At 40.8% G+C, this 23,680-nt stretch overlaps 1 protein-coding gene across 1 annotated transcript in view; it reads right to left on the bottom strand.

Moving 5' to 3' along the window:
• Positions 1-22,661, bottom strand: part of PIP4P2 (phosphatidylinositol-4,5-bisphosphate 4-phosphatase 2) — an 87,112-nt gene extending 64,451 nt beyond the window's left edge. The window contains exon 1 of the mRNA XM_027973240.3: positions 22,460-22,661. Coding sequence (XP_027829041.1) covers positions 22,460-22,565 — 106 coding nt within the window. The 5' untranslated portion in view covers positions 22,566-22,661. The remainder of the gene's footprint in view (positions 1-22,459) is intronic.
• Between the last annotated feature and the right edge of the window lie 1,019 nt (positions 22,662-23,680).

Raw genomic sequence — 23,680 nt, 5'->3', positions numbered from 1 at the left:
CATACAGATTTCTCAAGAGGCAGGTCAGATGGTCTGGTATTCCCATCTCTCTCAGAATTTTCCACAGTTTATTGTGATCCACACAGTTAAAGGCTTTAGCATAGTCAATGAAGCAGAAATAGATGGTTTTCTGGAACTCTCTTGCTTTTTCGATGATCCAGGGGATGTTGGCCATTTGATCTCTGGTTCCTCTGCCTTTCCTAAAATACTGCTATATAACTGAAGATACTGGCAAGACATGCCCAGTGATCTGCCAATGACCAATTCCTGGATGACAAAAGCTTCTGCTCCATCTGTTTCTCATTAGGCAATATTTTTACCTCATTCTAGTGCATTTCATCAGCGGCCAGTATTGACAGTTAATAAATTACATATTCTTCTCTCATTTCATCAACTACTATGTTTATTTTTATTGAAAAAAGGAATTTTTTCTGACCCTATATATGCGAAATCATACTGTTTGTATGCATGGCTCCGTTCTTAACTTGTTTACAATATTGCTTCCAAGAAAGTATGTGTTTCAAGAAAAATAGAGAGATATTCTTTTTTTAGTACAGAAAAATAGTTTCCAAGGCAAATAAATACTTGCCTAGAAATTTAGACGCTTCTCCTATAGCATGAGGAGAAAACAAATTCCTGCTCTGTTACTCTTCCTAGACAGCTCATTTTCACTGTCACAGACCGTGCTCATTTTCTGAGAGACAGCAAGCCACTCTTTTGCATATAACTAGGTATACACGCTAAATGATAATCATGAATCACAGCTTTAAAATACATTTAAATATAACTGATCCAAAAATTTGCTTTAAAACATTTCAGATGAGAAAATATGGGGAGATCAACTCAGTGTATGTGGAAGGGAACAAGCTCAACTGTATTCATGATGTGTTATTTGCTTAAATACATGAAACAGCACAGCATAATGTTAAGCTCTGATGAAATTAGATGATATGATAGATGAAGGATAATATTACACTCAATAGTTTTCTATTTTGAAATATTTCAGTCATTTAAAAAAATGACCTAAGGATTAATAGATTATAGACAAAAGTTGTTGTTGTTGTTCAGTCACTAAGTCTTGTCCAGCTCTTTGTGACCCTGTGAACTGAAGCACACTAGACTTCCCTGTCCTTCACTATCTCCTGGAATTTGCTCAAACTCATGTCCATTAAGTTGGTGATGGCATTCAACCATCTCATCCTGTCACGCCCTTATCCTCCTGCCCTCAGTCTTTCCCAGAATCAAGATCTTTTCCAATGTGTCATCTCTTTGCATCAGGCAGCCAAAGTATTAAAGCTTCAGCTTCAGCATCAGTCCTTCCAATGAATATTCAGGGTTGACTTCCTTTAGCATTACCTGGTCTGATCTCTTTGCTATCCTAGGGACTCTCAAGAGTCTTCTCCAGCACCACAATTCAAAAGCATCAATCCTCTGGTACTCAGCCTTCTTTGTGGTCCAACTCTCACATCAGTGCATGACTACTGGAAAAACCATAGCTTTGACTATATAGACCATTATCAGCAAAGTGATGCCTTTGCTTTCTAATATGTTGCCTAGGTTTGTTGTAACTTTCCTTCCAAGGAGCAAGTATCTTTTAATTTCATGGCTGCAGTCACCATCCAAATTGATTTTGGAGCCCAGGAAAATAAAATGTTACTGCTTCCACTTTTCCATTTCTATTAAAATATAAAAACTGAGAAAACACTAAAAAAAAAAAATCCAAAATTGAATCCATTAAGTGTGGGGAGTTTCTCATTGTAGCCAGTTGGAAGTACAGTGGTGGAGCTCCTATCCACCTTTTGTTCTCATGTCCTTCCAGCTCCTTATAAAACCTTCACTCTCTAAGTGACTTCAAAATCACCAGCATGCATCCTTCTTTGTTTTCTCATTCATTCATTCAAACAACTGATAACTTGTTCAATGCCTAGAAATACAAGATAAAGTGCAAGGGACTATGTAGAACTCAGAGATGAAAGATCCAAAAATCCTATCTCCCTCCTTGTCTTCCTCGATAACATCATGTACACAAATAAGTTTTAAAATATATAGTAGATATGTTGAGAGATATTGGTTTCGGAACAAATGTTGTCCAGTAACAGAGATGAGAAAGGATTCAGTTCAGTTCAGTTCAGTTGCTCAGTCGTGTCCGACTCTTTGCGACCCCATGAATCACAGGATGCCAGGCCTCCCTGTCCATCACCATCTCCCGGAGTTCACTCAGACTCACGTCCATCGAGTCCGTGATGCCATCCAGCCATCTCATCCTCGGTCGTCCCCTTCTCCTCCTGCCCTCAAAGCCTCCCAGCATCAGAGTCTTTTCCAATGAGTCAACTCTTTGCATGAGGTGGCCAAAGTACTGGAGTTTCAGCTTTAGCATCATTCCTTCCAAGAAATCCCAGGGTTGATCCTTCAGAATGGACAGATTGGATCTCCTTGCAGTCCAAGGGACTCTCAACAGTCTTCTCCAACAACACAGTTCAAAAGCATCCATTCTTCAGCGCTCAGCCTTCTTCACAGTCCAACTCTCACATCCATACATGACCACTGGAAAAACCATAGCCTTGACTAGACGGACCTTAGTTGGCAAAGTAATGTCTCTGCTCTTGAATATGCTATCTAGGTTGGTCATAACTTTTCTTCCAAGGAGTAAGCGTCTTTTAATTTCATAGCTGCAGTCACCATCTGCAGTGATTTTGGAGCCCCCCAAAATAAAGTCTGACACTGTTTCCACTGTTTCCCCATTTATTTCCCGTGAAGTGATGGGACCGGATGCCATGATCTTAGTTTTCTGAATGTTGAGCTTTAAGCCAACTTTTTCACTCTCCTCTTTCACTTTCATCAAGAGGCTTCTTAGCTCCTCTTCACTTTCTGCCATAAACGTGGTGTCATCTGCATATCTGAGGTTATTGATATTTCTCCTGGCAATCTTGATTCTAGCTTGTGTTTCTTCCAGTCCAACGTTTCTCATGATGTACTCTGCATCGAAGTTAAATAAGCAAGGTGACAATAGACAGCCTTGAGGTACTCTTTTTCCTATTTGGAACCAGTCTGTTGTTCCATGTCCAGTTCTAACTGTTGCTTCCTGACCTGCATACAGGTTTCTCAAGAGGCAGGTTAGGTGGTCTGGTATTCCCATCTCTCTCAGAATTGTCCACAGTTTATTGTGATCCACACAGTCAAAGGCTTTGGCATAGTCAATAAAGCAGAAATAGATGTTTTTCTGGAACTCTCTTGCTTTTTCCATGATCCAGCGGATGTTGGCAATTTGATCTCTGGTTCCTCTGCCTTTTCTAAAACCAGCTTGAACATCCGGGAGTTCACAGTTCACGTATTGCTGAAGCCTGGCTTGGAGAATTTTGAGCATTACTTTACTAGTGTGTGAGATGAGTACAATTGTGCGGTAGTTTGAGCATTCTTTGGCATTGCTTTTCTTTGGAATTGGAATGAAAACTGACGTTTCCCAGTCCTGTGGCCACTGCTGAGTTTTCTAAATTTTCTGGCATATTGAGCACAGCACTTTCATAGCATCATCTTTCAAGATTTGAAATAGCTCCACTGGAATTCCATCACCTCCACTAGCTGTGTTTGTAATGATGCTTTCTAAGGCCCACTTGACTTCACATTCCAGGATGTCTGGCTCTAGATTAGTGATAAAATCATCATGATTATCTGGGTCGTGAAGATCTTTTTTGTACAGTTCTTCCATGTATTCTTGCCACCTCTTCTTAATATCTTCTGCTTCTGTTTGGTCCAGACCATTTCTATCCTTTATCGAGCCCATGTTTGCATGAAATGTTCCCTTGGTATCTCTAATTTTCTTGAAGAGATTTCTAGTCTTTCTCATTCTGTTGTTTTCTTCTATTTCTTTGCATTGATCACTGAAGAAGGCTTTCTTATCTCTTCTTGCTATTCTTTGGAACTCTGCATTCAGATGCTTATATCTTTCCTTTTCTCCTTTGTTTTTCACCTCTCTTCTTTTCACAGCTACTTGTAAGGCCTCCCCATACAGCCATTTTGCTTTTTTGCATTTCTTTTCCATGGGGATGGTCTGGATCCCTGTCTCCTGTACAATGTCACGAATCTCATTCCATAGTTCATCAGGCACTCTATCTATCAGATCTAGGCCCTTACACAGAAAGAAAGGACTTTGACGAATGGATAGAATTTGAATGCTTCATTTTCCAAAATCCCTGTCCTACTAACCTGCCCACAGTAAGCAAAAAGGGGCTAATAAATGATACAGGTATGAAGCAGTGAGTAAGGTCTTAGGAAAAACATCCCCATAGTGATACATGAGCATCTGCATAATTTCCCATATGAAAACAGGATACTTCCTATTAAAATCTTGACCACCTGGAGTGATGGAGTAAATCAAACACAAGGAAATGCAAGTTTCCGCTCCAGTACCTATACAGAGATGCAGGGATAGGGTCTAAAAAATAGCATGTGTTAACGTACTCAGGGTCCCAGTCAAGGATAAAATCTACAAGAATCAATAATGTGATGTGGCCAAAGTGCTTTCTAATACATTAAATTTTTATAAGTAACATATTTTCATGACCCAAAAATCAATATTCATGGAAAAAATGTATACTTAGAATTGTTACTCCAATTTCTGTGCTAATTTATCATGGCCTACTTCAAATATTTCCATTTAAATCATTTTTTTTAAGTTCTTTCAGTGTTTCTTAAGCCTAGAACAGATAATACTAATATACACACACATATTCTCATTTCTCCATTTTTGTTTTTTAAAAAAAGCCTTCATCTTTCTTCATCTGACGTTTTTCATTTTATTTTATATCCTGGCAATCTTTCCATAAAGGTATGTAGAACTTCCTCATTTCTTTTCCAGCTGCACAGTTTTTCCTTTTGTGTATATGTCGCAGATTATTGTGATGGTTTTAAATATGGCTGCAAAATTCTTTGACACTCATCTACACTGAGTTAGACTTGAAGTCTATATTTCTTCACCTTACATGCAGGTGACTTATAACTGTTTTGACCAATTAAGCATGGCAGAAGTGACTTCTTCAGTTCAGTTCAGTTCAGTTGCTCAGTCGTGTCTGACTCTGCGACCCTATGAATTGCAGCACGCCAGGCCTCCCTGTCCATCACCATCTAGCAGAGTTCACTCAGACTCACGTCCATCGAGTCCGTGATGCCATCCAGCCATCTCATCCTCGGTTGTCCCCTTCTCCTGCCCCCAATCCCTCCCAGCGTCAAAGTCTTTTCCAATGAGTCAACTCTTCACATGAGGTGGCCAAAGTACTGGAGCTTCAGCTTTAGCATCATTCCTTCCAAAGAAATCCCAAGGTTGATCTCCTTCAGAATAGACTGGTTGGATCTCCTTGCAGTCCAAGGGACTCTCAAGAGTCTTCTCCAACACCACAGTTCAAGATCATCAATTCTTCGGCACTCAGCCTTCTTCACAGTTCAACTCTCACGTCCATACATGACCACAGGAAAAACCATAGCCTTGACTAGACGGACCTTAGTCGGAAAAGTAATGTCTCTGCTCTTGAATATGCTATCTAGGTTGGTCATAACTTTTCTTCGAAGGAGTAAGCATCTTTTAGACTAGGTCATAAAAGATGTATGTCTTCCATGAAGCTCATCTTATTTTCAGGCATATCTGGTAGATTTAATAATAACCTGTGTTCTCATTAGAGACTGTCAGTAATTGGAAATACTACTTTTTTTATGCAAGGCATTGCACAAAGCATTCTATCTATGTAGAGAATCAGAACAGGATCCGTGAATTCAGTAAATTTGGAAAACAGTTTTCTTATAAATTTTAAAAGTAATTTTGTATTAACTGGTAGAACCTATACAGCTCAGTAGAGATCAATGTTTATTTGGGAAATTCCTGTGTGGGTATGTGTGTGTGTGTGAGTTGCTCAGTCATGTCCAACTCTTTGCAACCCCATAGACTTCAGCCCACCAGGCCGCTCTGTACGTTGGATTCTCCAGGCAAGAACACTGGAGTGGGTTGCCATTTCCTTCTTCAAAAGGAACTACAGAAATAAAGAAAGTGATGTCGCTCAATCGTGTTGACTCTTTGCAACCCCATGGACTGTAGCCTACCTGGCTCCTCCATTCATGGAATTTTCCAGGCAAGAGTACTGGAGTGGGTTGCCATTTCCTTCTCTGGGAAATTCCTATGCTCTAGGATTAATAACAACTCAGGTGGCTGTGAAAGTCTCTTATTTTAAATCTGTTCACTTTCATTTCTAAGTATTGCTTTTCCTCTGGATGGTGAATCTTGGCACTTTAATCTCTGAAATTTTAAAACTTCACCTGTTAGATGCTGAACTATTAGCAGCTTTCTGTATACAGGTTTTAAATTTGTATTATGGATATGCAAAGCTTAAATATCTCAACTTGACAAAGCATAGGAGGAAAAGAGATTTTTCCACTGTCTTTAGAAATACATGCTTTGAATCAAATGCTATAATGGTCATATGACACATACAAATACTTTCTACAGAAGAAAAAATATTGCATGCTAGTTGGGCTTCTGATGCTTAACAGAGCTATGTAACACTCCTCAATGTTCAATACACTGTCTTTGCGATTTTCAAAACTATACTGGAAGATACAGTAATTTAAAAAGTTAAAAAGGGACATTGGAAGTGAAAGAGTGAGGTTAAAAACAAAGATAATAACCAGTCCCTTGGACAGCAAGGAGACCAAATCAGTCAATTCTAAAGGAAATTAATCCTGAATATTCACTGGAAGGACTGATGCTGAAGCTGAAGCCCCAGTGCTTTGGCCACCTGATGTGAAGAACTGACTCCTTAGAAAAGACCCTGATGCTGGGAAAGACTGAAGCCAGGAGGAGAAGGGGATGACAGAGAATGAGATGATTGGATGGCATCACTGACTCAACTCAATGGACATGAGTTTGAGCAAGTTCCAGGAGATGGTGATGGACAGGGAGGCCTGGTGTGCTGCAGTCCATGGGGTCGCAAAGAGTCGGACATGACTGAGCAACTGAACAATGACAATATTTTAAAGTTATAAATATTTTTATCTTACATATATCTAGATTCCTTACCGAGAACAATGAGATATAAAAGCAAAAGGGAACACACTATATTACTCCTTCTCAAGTGGGAAACAGACGCCTAGAGTTGTAAAGTAACTACTCTGAGGTCACAGCTATTAATTGGCTGAAAGAATTCAAAAGTGTCAGATCCCTTTAGGCCAAACTACACCCGGTAGCGAAGACAATGGCACCCCCTCCAGTACTCTTGCCTGGCAAATCCCATAGACGGAGGAGCCTGGTAGGCTGCAGTCCATGGAGTGGTAAGAGTCGGACACAACTGAGCGACTTCACTTTTCAATTTTCACTTTCATGCATTGGAGAAGGGAACGGCAACTCAATCCAGTGTTCTTGCCTGGAGAATCCCAGGGACCGAGGAGCCTGGTGGGCTGCCGTCTATGGGGTCGCACAGAGTCGGACACGACTGAAGCGACTTAGCAGCAGCAGCAGCAGCACAGCCGGTGGCAGATAATCTCAGGCTACACAGGGATTCAGTTACACAATGCTTGAGGAACTTATCTGAAGACCAGGAAGAGGAGACACATTTTTCATTTATTTTTTACATATTTATTTGTATTCTTTCGGAGAAAAAGAAATTCACTGTATAATAGGAAAGGGAAAAAATGTAGGGATGTGCCAAAGCAACACAAACTCTGATGCACTCTCTACCCAACCTCAAAAAAAGAAAAGTAGAAATTATCTCAAAAGAACAGAGTAGCAGGCAGAATGCATTCCCTTTTAAAATTGATTAAAGGGTTGTCATTCTTTGGTTGTACAATATCTCTTCATCCTTATAAAAAGGAAACTCCTAACAGCTGAGCATAAAGCTGTATGTATTCAGGGTTGTCTGCTTTCCTCCAAAGTGGAAGGCTTAGGGTTTCCACTGATCACTTCCCAGACAGTTGCTTACTGCTCTGAAATATAGTTGTGAACATACATCCTGCTATGAGTCTCCTCTCTAACATCTGTATATATCTATCTAACATCTGTATCCATCTGGCAAATCTTGCAAGATTTTAACAGAATGCTGCATCCTAAAAGTCTGACGTTTCTGAAGAGTATGAAGAATCCTTGGGAATAAATGAGAAGCTGAAAGTATCATCTCCCACTACAGCAAAGCCTTACCATACATTAATAGGTAACTGTTGAATGAAATGTATTTCTCAGGCCTGATCTCTCCCTAGATTCCAGACTTGCATATCCAACTGCATGCTGGACATTTTCAATTGAATGATAACTGAAGGTATTTCACACTCAACTTGTCTGAAACAAAATATTTATTTCCACTGTCCTTTCTTCTCATCCCCTTCCACACCCCAAACTCTTCTAGTTTTCCCACTTTAGAGAAAAAGTACATTTTTTACCTAGCTATTTAGCTCAGGTTTGGAAATGTGTGATTCCTTTCTTTCCACCGATTCAATCCTTCACCAAGTCCTGCTGCTCTTTGCTTAAAATATGTCTTGAATCTAACCATATTATACTGCTTCCATCACCTCTACCTTGGTTCAGAGCACCATTACCTCTTGCCTATTTCAGTCCAACAACCTCCTGATTAGTTTCATGTCGTATTAGCCTCTTCTCATTCCTCCCCGCCCCCCCCCCTCAATAATTCATTCTCTAAACATCAACCAGGATGATCTACTTAAAGGTAAAACATTTCACATTTCATGTCTCTCATTTGCTTCAAAATTTCCATGGCTCCTGTTACCCTGAGCACACAGTCCCGTCTCTGATGGTGGCCAACAAAGCTGCCATGAAACCTAGGATGAAGTCCTAGCCCCTGTAGTTGCTGACCTTCAGCACACCCTGAAAGGAGGTCAGGGAGGCAATCAGGAATGAGGCATTCTGTGTTTGGGGGAAAAACTGGCAGAACAGGCCTTTAGAGAGGTAGGTATTCTGAGGAGAAGATTTTACAAGCCCAATTTCTTGCATCTTCTTTTTTTTTTAAACAGATGACTTTATTGATTTCATTTAGTTTTCTTTTTTGACTGTGCTGCGTCTTCGTTGCTCTAGTTGTGGCAAATGGGTGCTACCCTCTAGTCGCTGTGAGGGGCTTCTCGCTGTGGTGGCTCCTCTTGTTGTGAAACATGGACTCTGGGGGCACAGGCTTCAGCAGCTGTGGGGCCTAGGCTCTAGAGCAGACGCTCAGTAGTTGTGGCGCATAGGCTGAGTTGCTCCAAGACATGTGGGATCTTCCCTGCATGTGGGATCTTCCCTGCATGGGGGATCTTCCTGGCCCAGGGACTGAACCTGTGCCTCCTGTATTGCAAGGCAGATCCTTTACCACTGAGACACTAGGGAAAGTCCTTAGCATCTTCTCATATCTAGAAAAACACTAAAATCATTAATGGAGAGACTTCTGCTCCTCATGACTAGCAGCAACATTCTGCCAAAATGAGTGCTTCGTTGCACGCATATCCCTTTCACTAAAATCACATATATGTTGACCGCTTCCTTACCTCTCTGGAGCAGTTCCTCAGGGCTATCTGAGAAGCTGTCTCCCAGGCTATATTCCCCATTTAGCCCCAAATAAAGCTTAACTCATAACTTTCACTTTGTGCATTTTTTCATCAACAAAGCTCTTCTGGTCTATCCTAGCCTAGACCTGTAACACTTTCTACCATACTTCCCCCAAGTCACTACACTCTGAACAACTGTCCTCTGTTTTAAAACAGCATGTTTTGTGCCTATTGTTCCAGCTGCCTGACACATTCCTCCCTTAACCTTCCAACGACTGATTTCAACTTCTTTTTCAGGTGTCTGAGCAATGGTCATCTCCGAGATAACTTTTCTGAACACATTGCCTGAAATACTCCCCACACGGCCAGTTAACTATCCTCATGATGCTTAATTCTCTTCAGTTTCTGGAACTGTAAAGCTTAGCAAAGGCATCTTTCGCTGAAATGTAAGCTCCAAATGTCATCTGGATCAGTGCAACAGGTGCTCAAATATTTGAAATAGTTGAATGAAATATTCCTTGATTAATGTTTTCAAGATATTTGGCAGAGCCAGGAGGCTATGCAGGCATTATAAAATAGAATAAAAGAATCTTGGAGCCTGCTGAATAGGATTATAGCAGAAAAGGATTATAATAGGAAACAGGCTTGCCAGAATATTGGAAAACTGGAAGAAGATATACTTCAGTAATGTTTGGGCTCTATTTTCCCTTCATAAGCATATGGTCTCAGTGAAGCAGATTTTGATTCAAGAACTGTTTTGTACAACCAGAGCACAGGGAACTATATTCAATATCTTGTTAACAAATTATAATGGAAAAGAATTTTAAAATTATATATATATATATATATATATATAACTGAATCACTTGGCTATACACCTGAAACATTGTAAATCAACTATATTTCAGTAAAAAAAAAAAACAAAGAAAGAATTATTTGGAAAAAATCTCCTTAAATAGAGGATGAGCTTCAGCACAGCACAAAATCAAGCTTTCCTACCTTCTCAGTATCACAGCAGGTACACACCCTTACTGGGAGCTTCAGGTAGCTGCTTTCAAATATGCTGCATCTATTTCCCCTCATTGTAACAACTGGTTTCTGGTGGGTTTTCAGAAACCTTGGCAAATAAAATGAGAATTTAATTTAATCTTACAGGAGGTAAGTGTAGGTCTCTGGGTCGACATTATCTGTTTCTGCCAATCCACAGCCAACCTTAAACTCTGCAAGGATGCAAGGAGGTTCAGAAGTTTAAGACTGTCCCAAGAGATTAAAGAATGCTAGCTCAGTGCAACGGACTGAATGTTGTGATCCCCTCACCATTCATATGTTGGATCCTACCCCTCTCCAATATGATGGTGTTAGGAGGGGGGAACTTTGGGAGATAATTAGGTCATGAGAATGGAGATCTCATGACTGAGACTGGTGTTCTTCTGAAAAGAACCCAAGAGAGCTCTCTTGCCCTCTTTCCACCATGTGAGGATACAAGGAGAGGTCGGGGTCTGCAACCCAGAAGAGAGCTCTTGCTAGACACCGAACCTGTTGGATCCTCCACCCTGGACTTCCCAGACTCCAGAACTGTGAGAAATAAATGTGTGCTGTTTAAGCCATCCAGTCTATGGTATTCTCTTATACCAGCCTGAATCAAGGCACTCTATAGCGTCTAGTGAAACTCTAACCTAGTATAGGACGTAGCTTTAAGTGAAATAAACTTTGCCCCACTGTAAAGACGTTAAAGTGAGGAACCATTTTCACTTAGATTTTTTAAGGGGGAGGACACAAGAGAATTACTAAAAATATACCTTGCTTATTGTACAATTTCTAAGAAAGATGTACAAAGGCTCATATTAAATAACTTATCTCTCCAACCAGGAGTCAATTTATTTTCTAGTCACTGAAAACATTTCCTCAAGTGTGTGAATTTACACACTTTTTAAAGTGAAACAAGGTGAAAAGGAAATGTCAATGCCTTCTAAAATGTTTCATAGGTAATCTAAGTTTGTTTTCGCAATAAAGGAGTATTAACCTCTTTATTAAAGTTGATTTGAGGTAATTTTACAATTAAATGTACATTAGCATATTGCATTAGATGGGAATGAACAGTTCTTCAGTTCTTTTAAAAAGGATTTGCATATAAACATATCTAAGCAATTCTCAGCAAGGTCACTGATAACTTTCATGACACTAAATTCAAATGACATTTTTTAGATTATATCTGTTCTTTCTTGTAGCTTTTGACATGTTTGATCATTTCCTTTTTGAAGTGTTTTCTTCTCCTTGATTCTGTAATAGTACAGTCTCCTGGTTTTCACCCTACATCACTGGAAGAAACTGATCAGCCTTTCGGCAGGTTCATCTTGATGTAACTGGTCATTGAATGTGGGAGTTCCTCAAAGTTTTGTCCAAGGCTCTCTCCTCTTCTCATGTTGTTCTTTCTCTCTAAGGGGGCTTATATAAAGCTTCCAACTTTTCAACATTTTGGTACACAGAGAAAATGATAATCTTTGTATAGATACTTAGACCTGGAGGCCACTGGCCTAAAGGCTTCTGCTACTCCATGGATAGAGGATAATTAACATCTTAGCACATGTATGTTCTATCTCATCACAACCCGTGGCACACTGGTGTGGATCTGGGCAATTCTAAATCGAGATCCATGTATTTGGCTATCACCAATATGTAACACAACTTTATATTTTCAGCCCAGTCCTCATTATTAGCCCTGCACCCCTAGATCCAATTGCCTATCTGACATCTCTTTTTTGGATATTGGAAAGTACCTTAAATATATCATGTCTAAAACTAAGCTCATGATTTGCGTTCTTCAAAACTTGGTCCTCTTCTGGTGTTCTCTATGTCTCAGTGTAAGCAATCATACCAGGCTGTACAAGCCCAGAGTTCTAGGAAATAGCCTGACACTTCCTTCTCATTCCTACATTTAATCTATCATCAGCCCCAAGTCAGTAATTCCTAATGTCTTCTTATCTCTCCACCTCTACCACTACCTGAGTCCAAGTTATCATCATGGCATCCAGTCCCATCACTTCATGGCAAATAGATGGGGAAAAAACAGAAACAGACTATTTTCTTGGGCTCCAAAATCACTGTGGTCGGTGACTGCAGCCATGAGATTAAAAGACACTTGATCCTTGGAAGAAAAGCTATGACAAACCTAGATGGAGTATTACAAAGCAAAGACATCACTTTAAAGGCAAATGTCTGTATAGTCGAAGCTGTGATTTTTCCAGTAGTCATGCATGGACGTGAAAGTTGGACCATAAAGAAGGCTGAGCACAGAAGAATTGTTGCTTTTGAACTGTGGTGTTGGAGAAGACTCTTGAGAGTCCCTTAGAGTGCAAGGATACCAAATGAGTCAATTCTAAAGGAAATCAACCCTTAATACTGGAAGGATCGATGCTGAAGCTGAAGCTCCAATACTTTGGCCACCTGAAGAGAAGAGCTGACTCATTGGAAAAGATCCTGACGCTGGGAAAGACTGAAGGCAGGAGGAGAAAGGGGACGATAGAGGATGAGATGGTTGGATGGTATCACTGACTCAATGGACATGAGTCTGAGCAAGCTCCGGGAGAGGGTGAATGACAGGAAGACTGGCTTGCTGCAGTCCGTGGGATTGCAAAGAGTTGGACACAACTGAGTGACGGAACAACAAATGCTACAGGAGAAGAGCAAAGAAATATCTCCAGGAGGAATGAAGAGTCTGAGCCAAAGCAGAAATAATGCCGACTGTTAGATGTGTCTGATAGTGAAAGTAAACTCTGATGCCATAACAAACAATATTGCATAGGAACTGGAATGTTATATCCATGAATCAAGGTAAATTGGAAGTGGTCAAACAGGAGATGGCAAGAGTGAACACTGACTTCTTTTAAATCAGTTAACTAAAATGAACTGGAATGGGAGAATTTAATTCAGATGATTGTTATATCTATGACCATGGGCAAGAACCCCTTAAAAGACATAGAGTATCCCTCATAGTCAACAAAAGACTCTAAATGCAGTACTGGGGTCCAAACTCAAAAGTGACAGTATGATTTCAGTTCATATCCAATGTAAAAAACTCAACATCACAGTAATCCAAGTCTATGCCTGAACCACTAATGAAGCTGAAGCTGAAGTTGAATGGTTCTATGAAGACCTACAACACATTTTAGAACTAACAGGGAAAAAAAATGTCCTTTGAAACACCAGGGACTAAAATGAAAAAGCAGGAAGTTAAGAGATACCTGGAGTAACAGGCAAGTTTGGCCTTGGAGTACAGAATGAAGCAGGGCAAAGGCTAACAGAGTTTTGCCAAGAAAACACTCGTCACAGCAAACACCCTCTTCCAACAACACAAGAGAAGACTCTACACATGGACATCACCAGATGGTCAAATAAAAATCTGATTGATTATATTCTTTGTAGCTGAAGATGAGAATCTCTATAGAGTCTGCCAAAAAAAAAAACCAGGAGCTGACTGTAGCTCAGATCATGAACTCCTTATTGCCAAATTTAGACTTAAATTGAAGAAAGTAGGGAAAACCACTAGGCAATTAAATCGTGAACTAAGTCAAATCCCTTATACAGTGGATGTGACAAATAGGTTCAAGGGATCAGATCTGATAGAGACTGTGTCAGTAGAACTATAGACAGAGGTTCGTAACATTGTACAGGAGGTGGTGATAAAAACCATCCCCAAGAAAAAGAAATGCAAAAAGGCAAAATGGTTGTCTGAGAAGGCCTTATATATAGCTGAGAAAAGTAGAAAACAAAACGCAAAGGAGAAAAGAAAGGATATACCCATCTGAATGCAGAGTTCCAAAGAATAGCAAGGAAAGATAGTCTTCCTAAGTGAACAATGCAAAGATATAGAGGAAAACAATAGAATGGGAAAGACTAGAGATCTCTTCAAGAAAATTAGAGATATCAAGGGAATATTTCGTGCAAAGATGGGCACAATAAAGGAGAGAAGTAGCATGGACCTAACAGAAGCAGAAGAGTTTAAGAAGACGTAGCAAGAATACTCAGAATAACTATATAAAAAAGGTTTTAATGACCCAGATAACCATGATAGTGTGGTCACTCACCTAGAGCCATAGACATCCTGGAGTATGAAGTCAAGTGGGCCTTCAAAAGTACTACTATGAACAAAGCTAGTAGAGCTATTTCAAATTCTAAAAGATGATGCTGTTAAAGTGCTGCACTCAATGTGCCAGCAAACTTGGAAAACTCATCAGCGGCCACAGGACTGGAAATGGTCAGATTTAATTCTAATCACAAAGAAGGGCAATGCCAAAAAATGTTCAAACTACCATGCAATTGCACTCAATTCACACGCTATCAAGGTAATGCTCAAAATCCTTCAAGCCTGACACTACCTGTATATGAACCAAGAACTTCCAGATGTACAGGATTTAGAAAAGGCAGAGGAGCCAGAGATCAAATTGCCAACATCCATGGATCATAGAAAAAGCAAGAGAGTTCCAGAAAAACATCTATTTCTGCTTCATTGACTACACTAAAATCTTTGACTGTGTGGATCACAACAAACTGGAAAATTCTTAAAGAGATGGGAGTACCAGACCACCTTACCTGCCTTTGGAGAAACCTGTATGCAACTCAAGGAAGCAATAGTTAGAACTGGACATGGAACAACAGACTGATTCAAAATTGGGAAAGCAGTACATCAAGGCTGTATAATGAATTCAGTTTAGGTCAGTCGCTCAGTCGTGTCCGACTCTTTGCGACCCCATGAATTGCAGCACGGTGGGCCTCCCTGTCCATCACCAACTCCTGGAGTTCACTCAAACTCAAGTCCATCAAGTCGGTGATGCCATCCAGCCATCTCATCCTCTGTTGTCACCTTCTCCTCCTGCCCCCAATCCCTCCCAGCATCAGGGTCTTTTCCAACGAGTCAACTCTTCACATGAGGTGGCCAAAGTACTGGAGCTTCAGCTTTAGCATCATTCTTTCCAAAGAAATCCCAGGGCTGATCTCCTTCAGAATGGACTGGTTGGATCTCTTTGCAGTCCAAGGGACTCTCAAGAGTCTTCTCCAACACCACAGTTCAAAATCATCAATTCTTTGGTGCTCAGCCTTCTTCACAGTCCAACTCTCACATCCATACATGACCACAGGAAAAACCATAGCCTTGACTAGATGGAACTTTGTTGGCAAAGTAATGTCTCTATTTTTCAATATGCTATCTATGTTGGTCTTAACTTTCCTTCCAAGGAGTGTCTTTTAATTTCATGGCTGCAATCACCATCTTCAGTGATTTGGGAGCCCCCCAAAATAAAGTCTGACACTGTTTCCACTGTTTCCCCATCTATTTACCATGCAGTGATGGGACCAGATGCCATCATCTTCATTTCCTGAATGTTGAGCTTTAAGCCAACTTTTTCACTCTCCTCTTTTACTTTCATCAAGAGGCTTTTTAGTTCCTCTTCACTTTCTGCCATAAGGGTGGTGTCATCTGCATATCTGAGGTTATTGATATTTCTCCCAGCAATCTTGATTCCAGCATGTGCTTCTTCCAGCTCAGCGTTTCTCATGATGTACTCTACACAGAAGTTAAATAAGCAGGGTGACAATATACAGCCTTGACGTACTCCTTTCCCTATTTGGAACCGGTCTATTGTTCCATGTCCAGTTCTAACTATTGCTTCTTGACCTGCATATAGGTTTCTCAGAAGGCAGGTCAGGTAGTCTGGTATTCCCACCTCCTTCAGAATTTTCCACAGTTTACTGTGATCCACACAGTCAAAGGCTTTGGCATAGTCAATAAAGCAGAAGTAGATGTTTTTCTGGAACTCTCTTGCTTTTTCCATGATTCAGCGGATGTTGGCAATTTGATCTCTGGTTCCTCTGCCTTCTCTAAAACCAGCTTGAACATCTGGAAGTTCACGGTTCACATATTGCTGAAGCCTGGCTTCGATAATGTTGAGCATTACTTTACTAGCGTGTGAGATGAGAGCAATTGTGCAGTAGTTTGAGCATTCTTTGGCATTGCCTTCCTTTGAGATTGGAATGAAAACTGACCTTTTGCTGAGTTTCCCAAATTTGCTGGCATATTGAGTGCAGCACTTTCACAGCATCACTTTCAGGATTTGAAATAGCTCAACTGGAATTCCATCACCTCCACTAGCTTTGTTCATAGTGATGCTTTCTAAGGCCCACTTGACTTCACAGTCCAGGATCTGGCTCTAGGTGAGTGATCACACCATCGTGATTATCTGGGTCGTGAAGCTCTTTTTTTGTACAGTTCCTCTGTGTATTCTTGCCACCTCTTCTTAATGTCTTCTGCTTCTGTTAGGTCCATAACATTTTCTGTCCTTTATCGAGCCCATGTTTGCATGAAATGTTCCCTTGGTATCTCTAATTATCTTGAAGAGATCTCTAGTCTTTCCCATTCTGTTTTCCTGTATAATAAGGCTGCATAATATCAGCCTGCTTATTTAACTGATATGCAGAGTACATCATGCAAAATGCTAGACTTCAGGAACTTAAGCTAGAATCAAGATTGTTGGAAGAAATATCAATAACCTCAGATATGCAGATGATACCACCCTTATGGCAGAAAGCAAAGAGGAACTAAAGAGCCTGTTGATGAAAGTGAAAGAGTAGAGTGAAAAGCTGGCTTAAAACTCAACATTCAGAAAACTAAGATCATGGCATCCAGGCCCATAGTTCCTGGCTAATGGATGGAGAAAAAATGGAAACAGTGACAGATTTTACTTTCTTGGGCTCCAAAATCACTGTGGACAATGACTGCAGCCATGAAATGAAAACACATTTGCTCCTTGGAAGATAAGCTATGAGAAACCTGGACAGCGTAGCAAGGACATTACTTTGCCGACCAAAGTCCATCTAGTCAAAACTATGCTTTTTCTTGTAGGCAGGTATGGATGTGAGAATTGGACCGTAAAGAAGGCTGAACAGTAAAGAATTGATGCTTTTGAACTGTGGTGCTGGAGAAGACTCTTGAGAGACCCTTGGACAGCAAAGAGATCAACCAAGTCAATCCTAAAGGAAATCAACCCTGAATATTCATTGGAAGGACTGATGTTGAAGCTTAAACTCCAATACTTTGGTCACCTGATGCAAAGAACTGACTCACTTGAAAAGACCCTGCTGCTTGGAAAGATTGAGGGCAGGAGGAGAAGGGGATGCCAGAGGATGAGATGATTGGATGGCATCACCGATTCAATGGACATCAGTCTGAGCAAAGTCCAGAAGATGGTGAAGGACAGGGAGGCCTGGCGAGCTGCAGTCCACAGGGTTGCAGATAGTCGGATACAACTGAACCTCTGAACAACAACAAAGCAAAAGCTGGAAGACCTCTTGTGGCCTAGTCTCCAGTCATCCAGGCCTCTATTATATTCTGTAGCCTAAAAACTATCACAATATCAGTCCAGATTCAAGGAGAAGAACTATTCTAGGAGTTGAATATCAAAAAGCATAGTTCTTAGGAAAGGAAGGACAGTCTTTGGAGAACACGAACCACAGCACCCTCTTCACTCCCATTCTGCAGTTCATCTCCTCTTGCTGTTTCCGCTTTTATCACCCTGGCCTTCTCTCTGGTCCCACTAGTCACCATCCTCTATCCTGCTAAAGGCTTTTGCACGTACCCTTTTTTTTGCTTATAGTGTTCTTTTGATCCCCAGTTTGCCAAATTAATTACTGTTCAGCTTTCATACCTAAGTCAAGTCTGACAAAAGCCTTTCCTGATTTTCTTAACCAGGCTAAATCTTTTCATGATATCTTCTGTACTCTCAGGGCATGGGATATATTTTTAGCACTGTCCTCTTCCCCACTGCACTTTGTATTTGTCTGAATGACTATGTAATTTTTGTCTCAATATCCCCCACTAACCTGGAAGAAGAGCCATGTCTGTTTTTCCTTTCTTACCACAGAGCCTGGCTAGTATTCCAGTATTTATTTTCTGAATAAACAGAAATAAACTAAACAAATGAAATATCTCTGTATAACAAAGTATCCTTTTCCCTACAGAATTATAGTGAAGTAGATAATCACATTCCCATATTCAATGCATAAATAATTAGACAACCCAAATATAAACCATTTTTCACAGATGACATCTCATGAATTTAGATGTCATATTCATTTGCTACATCCGACCTATAAAATTAGCAAAATGTATAAAGAAGGCAAGTAAATATAGCTAAACTGAATAAGTTTTGTGGTATTTTTCTAATCTCCTTTCAAATGAGGCTAAAACTCTGATTCTAATTTCTATGATTTAAAAAAAAGCAGAGAAGTATACCAAATGGAGAGGTGATTTCCTGCTCTACACAGGAATCCAGTACTGATAGCAAAGACCACTAGAAGCAGTCTACTCAGAAACCCAGGGGGATTTGCTACACAAATGAAACAAGACACAAATACTAACTGACCCTCACTATGTTATCCATAAAAAAGTTAAAGTGTCAGTCGCTCAGTCATGTCTGACTTTTTGTGACCCCGTGGACTGTAGCCTGCCAGCTCCTCTGTCCAGGGAATTCTCCTGGCAATAATACTGCAATGGGTAGCCACTCCCTTCTCCAGAGGATCTTCCTGACCCAAGGATTGAACCTGGGTCTCCTGCATTGCAGGCAGATTCTTTACCATCTGAGCCATAACTTGTCTGTAAGTAAACATTCTATCAAGTTTCTATTTGACATGAAATATTTCATCTTCTGGTGGGATCTCACATCCCTGTTCTTAGAAAGTTACACAAACGGTGAAAGGTTGAATTGGAGGAAATATTCACTGTGCTTAGTCATTCAGCTGTGTCTGACTCTTTGTGACCCCCATGGACTGTAGCCCACCAGGCTCCTCTGTCCATGGGGATTATCCAGGCAAGAATATTGGGGTGCATTGCCATGCCTTCCTCTAGGAATCAAACTCAGGTCTCCTGCATTGCAAGCAGAGCCTTTATCATCTGAGCCACCAGGGAAGCCCAAATTTTATTCACTAGTTATAGCTATTAACCCACCTATAATTACCCAGACTTTAAAAATGTTTTTTGTGGAAGTGGTTAGTAGCTGTAATATTCACTAGTTATGGCTTTTAATCACTTCTACAAAAGTTTTTTTAAAGTCTGGATAGTTATAGATGGTAATTATCATAAGCCAAAGTTCCTTATCAAAAAGTACATTTTATTTCTGGTCTTTTGAATCCCAAGCCTCTCAACTCTAATTGATGTCAACTGCTGAAAATATTTGGTCTAGTGAAAGACTGTTTCTTGCAATCTGAAACAATTCAACCATGTTTTAACTTATTCTTTCTCCTCATTACAATGTGGATTCCATGAGGGCATGAATTTGGTTAGTTTTGTTTACCTAGAGCAATCTCTGGCACATTGTCCTGACCAATGAATTACTGAATGAGTGACTAGCACTGGTCTTCTAGAATCAGATCCTATGTATTTCTCAAAATATTTATCAATATTCTTATTTGTTATTTATTAAGAAAAGATATTTTTCCAAAAACACACAAAAAAATGCCTTTTACTTATCATTTATGCTTCTTGCTTCCTGGGTATTATGCCATATGAAATTAGTGTTTCTAATTATCTAACCTGTCTCCATGACCAGTTAAGAAGAAAATTTTACAATAGGTGAAAAGAGCGTTTGGCTAAGTCAATTGTTAAGAACAAGACAACAAGTCCAAATTGGAATCACTTATGCAGACCTGGTTTCAATCCCTGGGTCAGGAAGACTCCCTGGAGAAGGAAATGGCAACTCACTCTTACCTGGAAAATCCCATGGTTGGAGGAGCCTGGTAGGTTACAGTCCATGGGATCAAAAAGAGTTGGACACAGCTGAGTAACTTTACTTTCACCTTTCATGCTTCTTCCAGAAATGGAATGTTAACCTAATCAATCAAGATTCTCCTGATCAGCACTAGTGAGACAACCTGCCTGATAGAGACCTGCCATCCTCTAAAGAAAAGACCTTGCCACAATCAATCCACTTTTTGCTAGTATAATTTCCCTGTCCCACTGCCTTTTGCCTATGTCAGTCTTTAAACTTTGTACTGATAGCTCCTTGGAGTTCCTTTCTATATGCTAGATGGGAGGCTGCCTGATTCATGAATCAATAAATGAAGCCAATAAGACTTTAAAAATTTACTCAGTTGAATTTTGTTTTATAACACATTGAATTTCTTTGGTTGTTACAAGTTTTCTGGAATAAAACTTCATTTTCTTAGTGACTGAGCTGTAACTTTGACCTTATTGTGAGATTTCAGAAGTCTTATCAGATTAAACAACTGCATGGCAAATGATAAAGAAGTCTACAAGCAGATCCATGAGTATGACCATTTTTGTGGGATAATTTAACTATTATTTGACTAAAAAAAAAAAAAAAAAAGATACCAGATAGAAGGTATGAAAATCTGGTATAAAACAGTTTCTTAAATCTAAACTCTGTCTCTCAATAAACTGTCAAATATTTTGTCTTAAAAAGGTGACTTGAAACAGGTGAAGTTGGAACAGTCATTAATAAGTGTTTAAACCTAATGGAGACTATAAAATTTAGATAATAGTAAATATATTAACATCAAATTTGCCCATTAAAGGAAATTCTCCTAAGTGGTCCTCTAACACATCCTTAATGCTGGCCAACAAACATGACTTGCGGGTTTTCAATATGTGAGTATCTGTACCATTAGCACCTTATTTCTCAACTCATCAATCACACTGAATTATTCACAACTAAACCTCTTTTTCCTTTGTCCTGCTTCTTGTTAGGTGTGGATTAAGAACTAGATTGCTGTGCCTAAAGTTATAAAGTGCCAAACAGAATTTTAAATACTCGACAGGTTCAACCTTCTCTACAGCTGCTCCAATTCCAGACTTGAACTTAGAAAAAGTTGTGTTGCAAGAAACATGATCCACTCACATTTTCAGAAGCGTTAACGTGTGCCTCCTTAAACCTCTCACATTTATCCAAAAAAGAGAGATACACAACCTACATTTGCAAGAGCCATATTTTACCAATCTTTTCACTAGTCTAAGTGTTGTTTCAGTCTAGCTTTCCATTTCCTATAACCCCTGACTCTGCTTTCCAGTTATCTTTAACTCCTGACTCCGCCTTATTTCTACTATAGGCTTAGAACAAGGATAGTTACTGGAATAATTGAATAGTTTGCTAAATAGATTCCCCCTCATTTTCTTCAGATCCCACTGCCATCAAGTCTTTCTTGATTCCACCTCGAGAAGAGAAAGAGAAATATGCAATGTTATCGAGTCCATTTCAGTCTCAGATATGCATCAAAAATATTCCATCTTGCCTTCTATTCCTCTGCATTTACCACTCAAACTAACACATACTCCTTACAAGCAGGAGGAATAAGGGCAGAGGTTTCAGATATATTAGTAACGTCTATTCTTTTTGGTAGGGCAACTCCCTGATTGAACGGAGTATGGTAGGAAATGCATATTTCTCAAACTAAGCCCTTTCAAGGACAGACGCCAAGGTTGAGCAGTACTCCCGGCTTCTCGGCCACGCGAAAGGAACTGTGAATGACTACGGAAGATCTGCACCAAACCATCCAGATGCAGTTCAAGAGCTGCTGTGAAACAGCAAAGCCCAGCCTGGGAAATTCATGTCACATCCCGTACGTGGGTCAGAAGTGGCGAAGTACAGACACACAGAGCAGTGGATAAGACAGGGTGCACACGCATACATCCCATACCGCTGGGGATGAAGGGGCGAAACACAAACACACACACACACACACACACACACACACACACACTCCACACACACACACACACACACACACACACACAAACGAGAAAGCCCACGGGGGCCTCCCGGCCAGGCGGGCTCCGCGTCAGGGGGCACCGCCAGCCTCCGTCTTTCCCAGCCTCCGCCTCCGAAACCGCGGTCTATTGACCGGCCGAGGCTTCTCCCCTGTGAAGCCGAGAGGTGCACGCCGGCCTTACCTCGGGGGCTGCTGTCCTGGAGGTACGGGGGCGCCGTGGGAGTGACACTCCCCGAGTGGGACGCGGACAGCAGCGGCGAGCGCTCGTCCACGCCGTCAGCAGCCATGACTGCGGCAGAGGCGGCCGCGTAGGCCGAGTCCGCGGCCCCGGGAGGCGGTGTCGGCGCCGCGGCCGCTCGGAGGACCGGGCTGTGTCACACGGTAGGAGGCGGCGGGGCGGGGCGCGGCGGGGCGGGAGCGGGGGGCGGAGGAGGGCGGGGTGCCGAGAGGGGAGGGCCCACTGGGGAAGACCGCCAGGGAAAGGGGCCAAGTCACCGAAAGCGCCGAGGAGCTAATGGATGCAAGGGTCCCCAAAACCTCAGAGGAGCCGAGTGGGATGGAAGGGTCACCAAAAACACAGAGGAGCTAATGGGATGGAAGGGTCACCAAAACCTAAGAGGAGCCGAGTGGGATGGAAGGGCTACCAAAACCTCAGAGGAGCTAAGTGGGATGGAAGAGTAACCAAAACCTCAGAGGAGCTAAGTGGGATGCAAGGGTTACAACTCTTTCCTCTTTGTACTTGACTTTTCTTTGGCTAAGGAGAAAGAAGGGGAAAGAGGAAGCCTGAAAGGGGATAAAAAGGCCTGTGGCTTGATGACGGGAAAACTACAGCTAACACAAATCCACGTTTAACTCCTCCGGGCGGAAAGAGGAGCTCTTTGCTGTCAAACTTGCTGCAGTTAAATGAAGAGAGCTTATTTAACCCTAAGAAAGCTTAGGGTTATGAATTCCTTCTCGAGGGTTGCTGGTTTTGTCGGGAAATCATTTTTCAACCTCTGCTGTCTAAGAGGAAATAGATTTTTGGAGCATCAGTGCCATTCCCTGCTTTTCCTTGTTAATTTTAAATACGTTTGGTGCTCTAGTAACAGTACCTTATGGAGACGAGGCATAGTGGGTTGGCTTTTACAAGTTTCATTTTACAAAGTGGATTGTCACGTTAGTTTTGTTTTTGTACTGTATTGTCGCTGACACACATATGATAATAAGTTTATGAATAATGCAAGACAAAACTGTTTTCTTTAGCTAATGCTTTCTTTCACATGTAAAAGAGAGCATAGAAAACAAGTTAGGTCACAGTTCTCATCTTGCTTGTTGTCTTTTTCTTTTCTTATTTTGTTGGCTCACTAGAATGGTTTTAAATCAAAGTTTTGACCATGCCCAGATTAAAAGAAAATGCAATGTG

The sequence above is a fragment of the Ovis aries genome, chromosome 9 (genome assembly GCF_016772045.2).
Source record: "Ovis aries strain OAR_USU_Benz2616 breed Rambouillet chromosome 9, ARS-UI_Ramb_v3.0, whole genome shotgun sequence".
Lineage (NCBI taxonomy): Eukaryota > Metazoa > Chordata > Mammalia > Artiodactyla > Bovidae > Ovis > Ovis aries.
The sequence above is the reverse complement of the archived record's forward strand: the minus strand, read 5'-3'. Positions and strand labels throughout refer to the sequence as shown.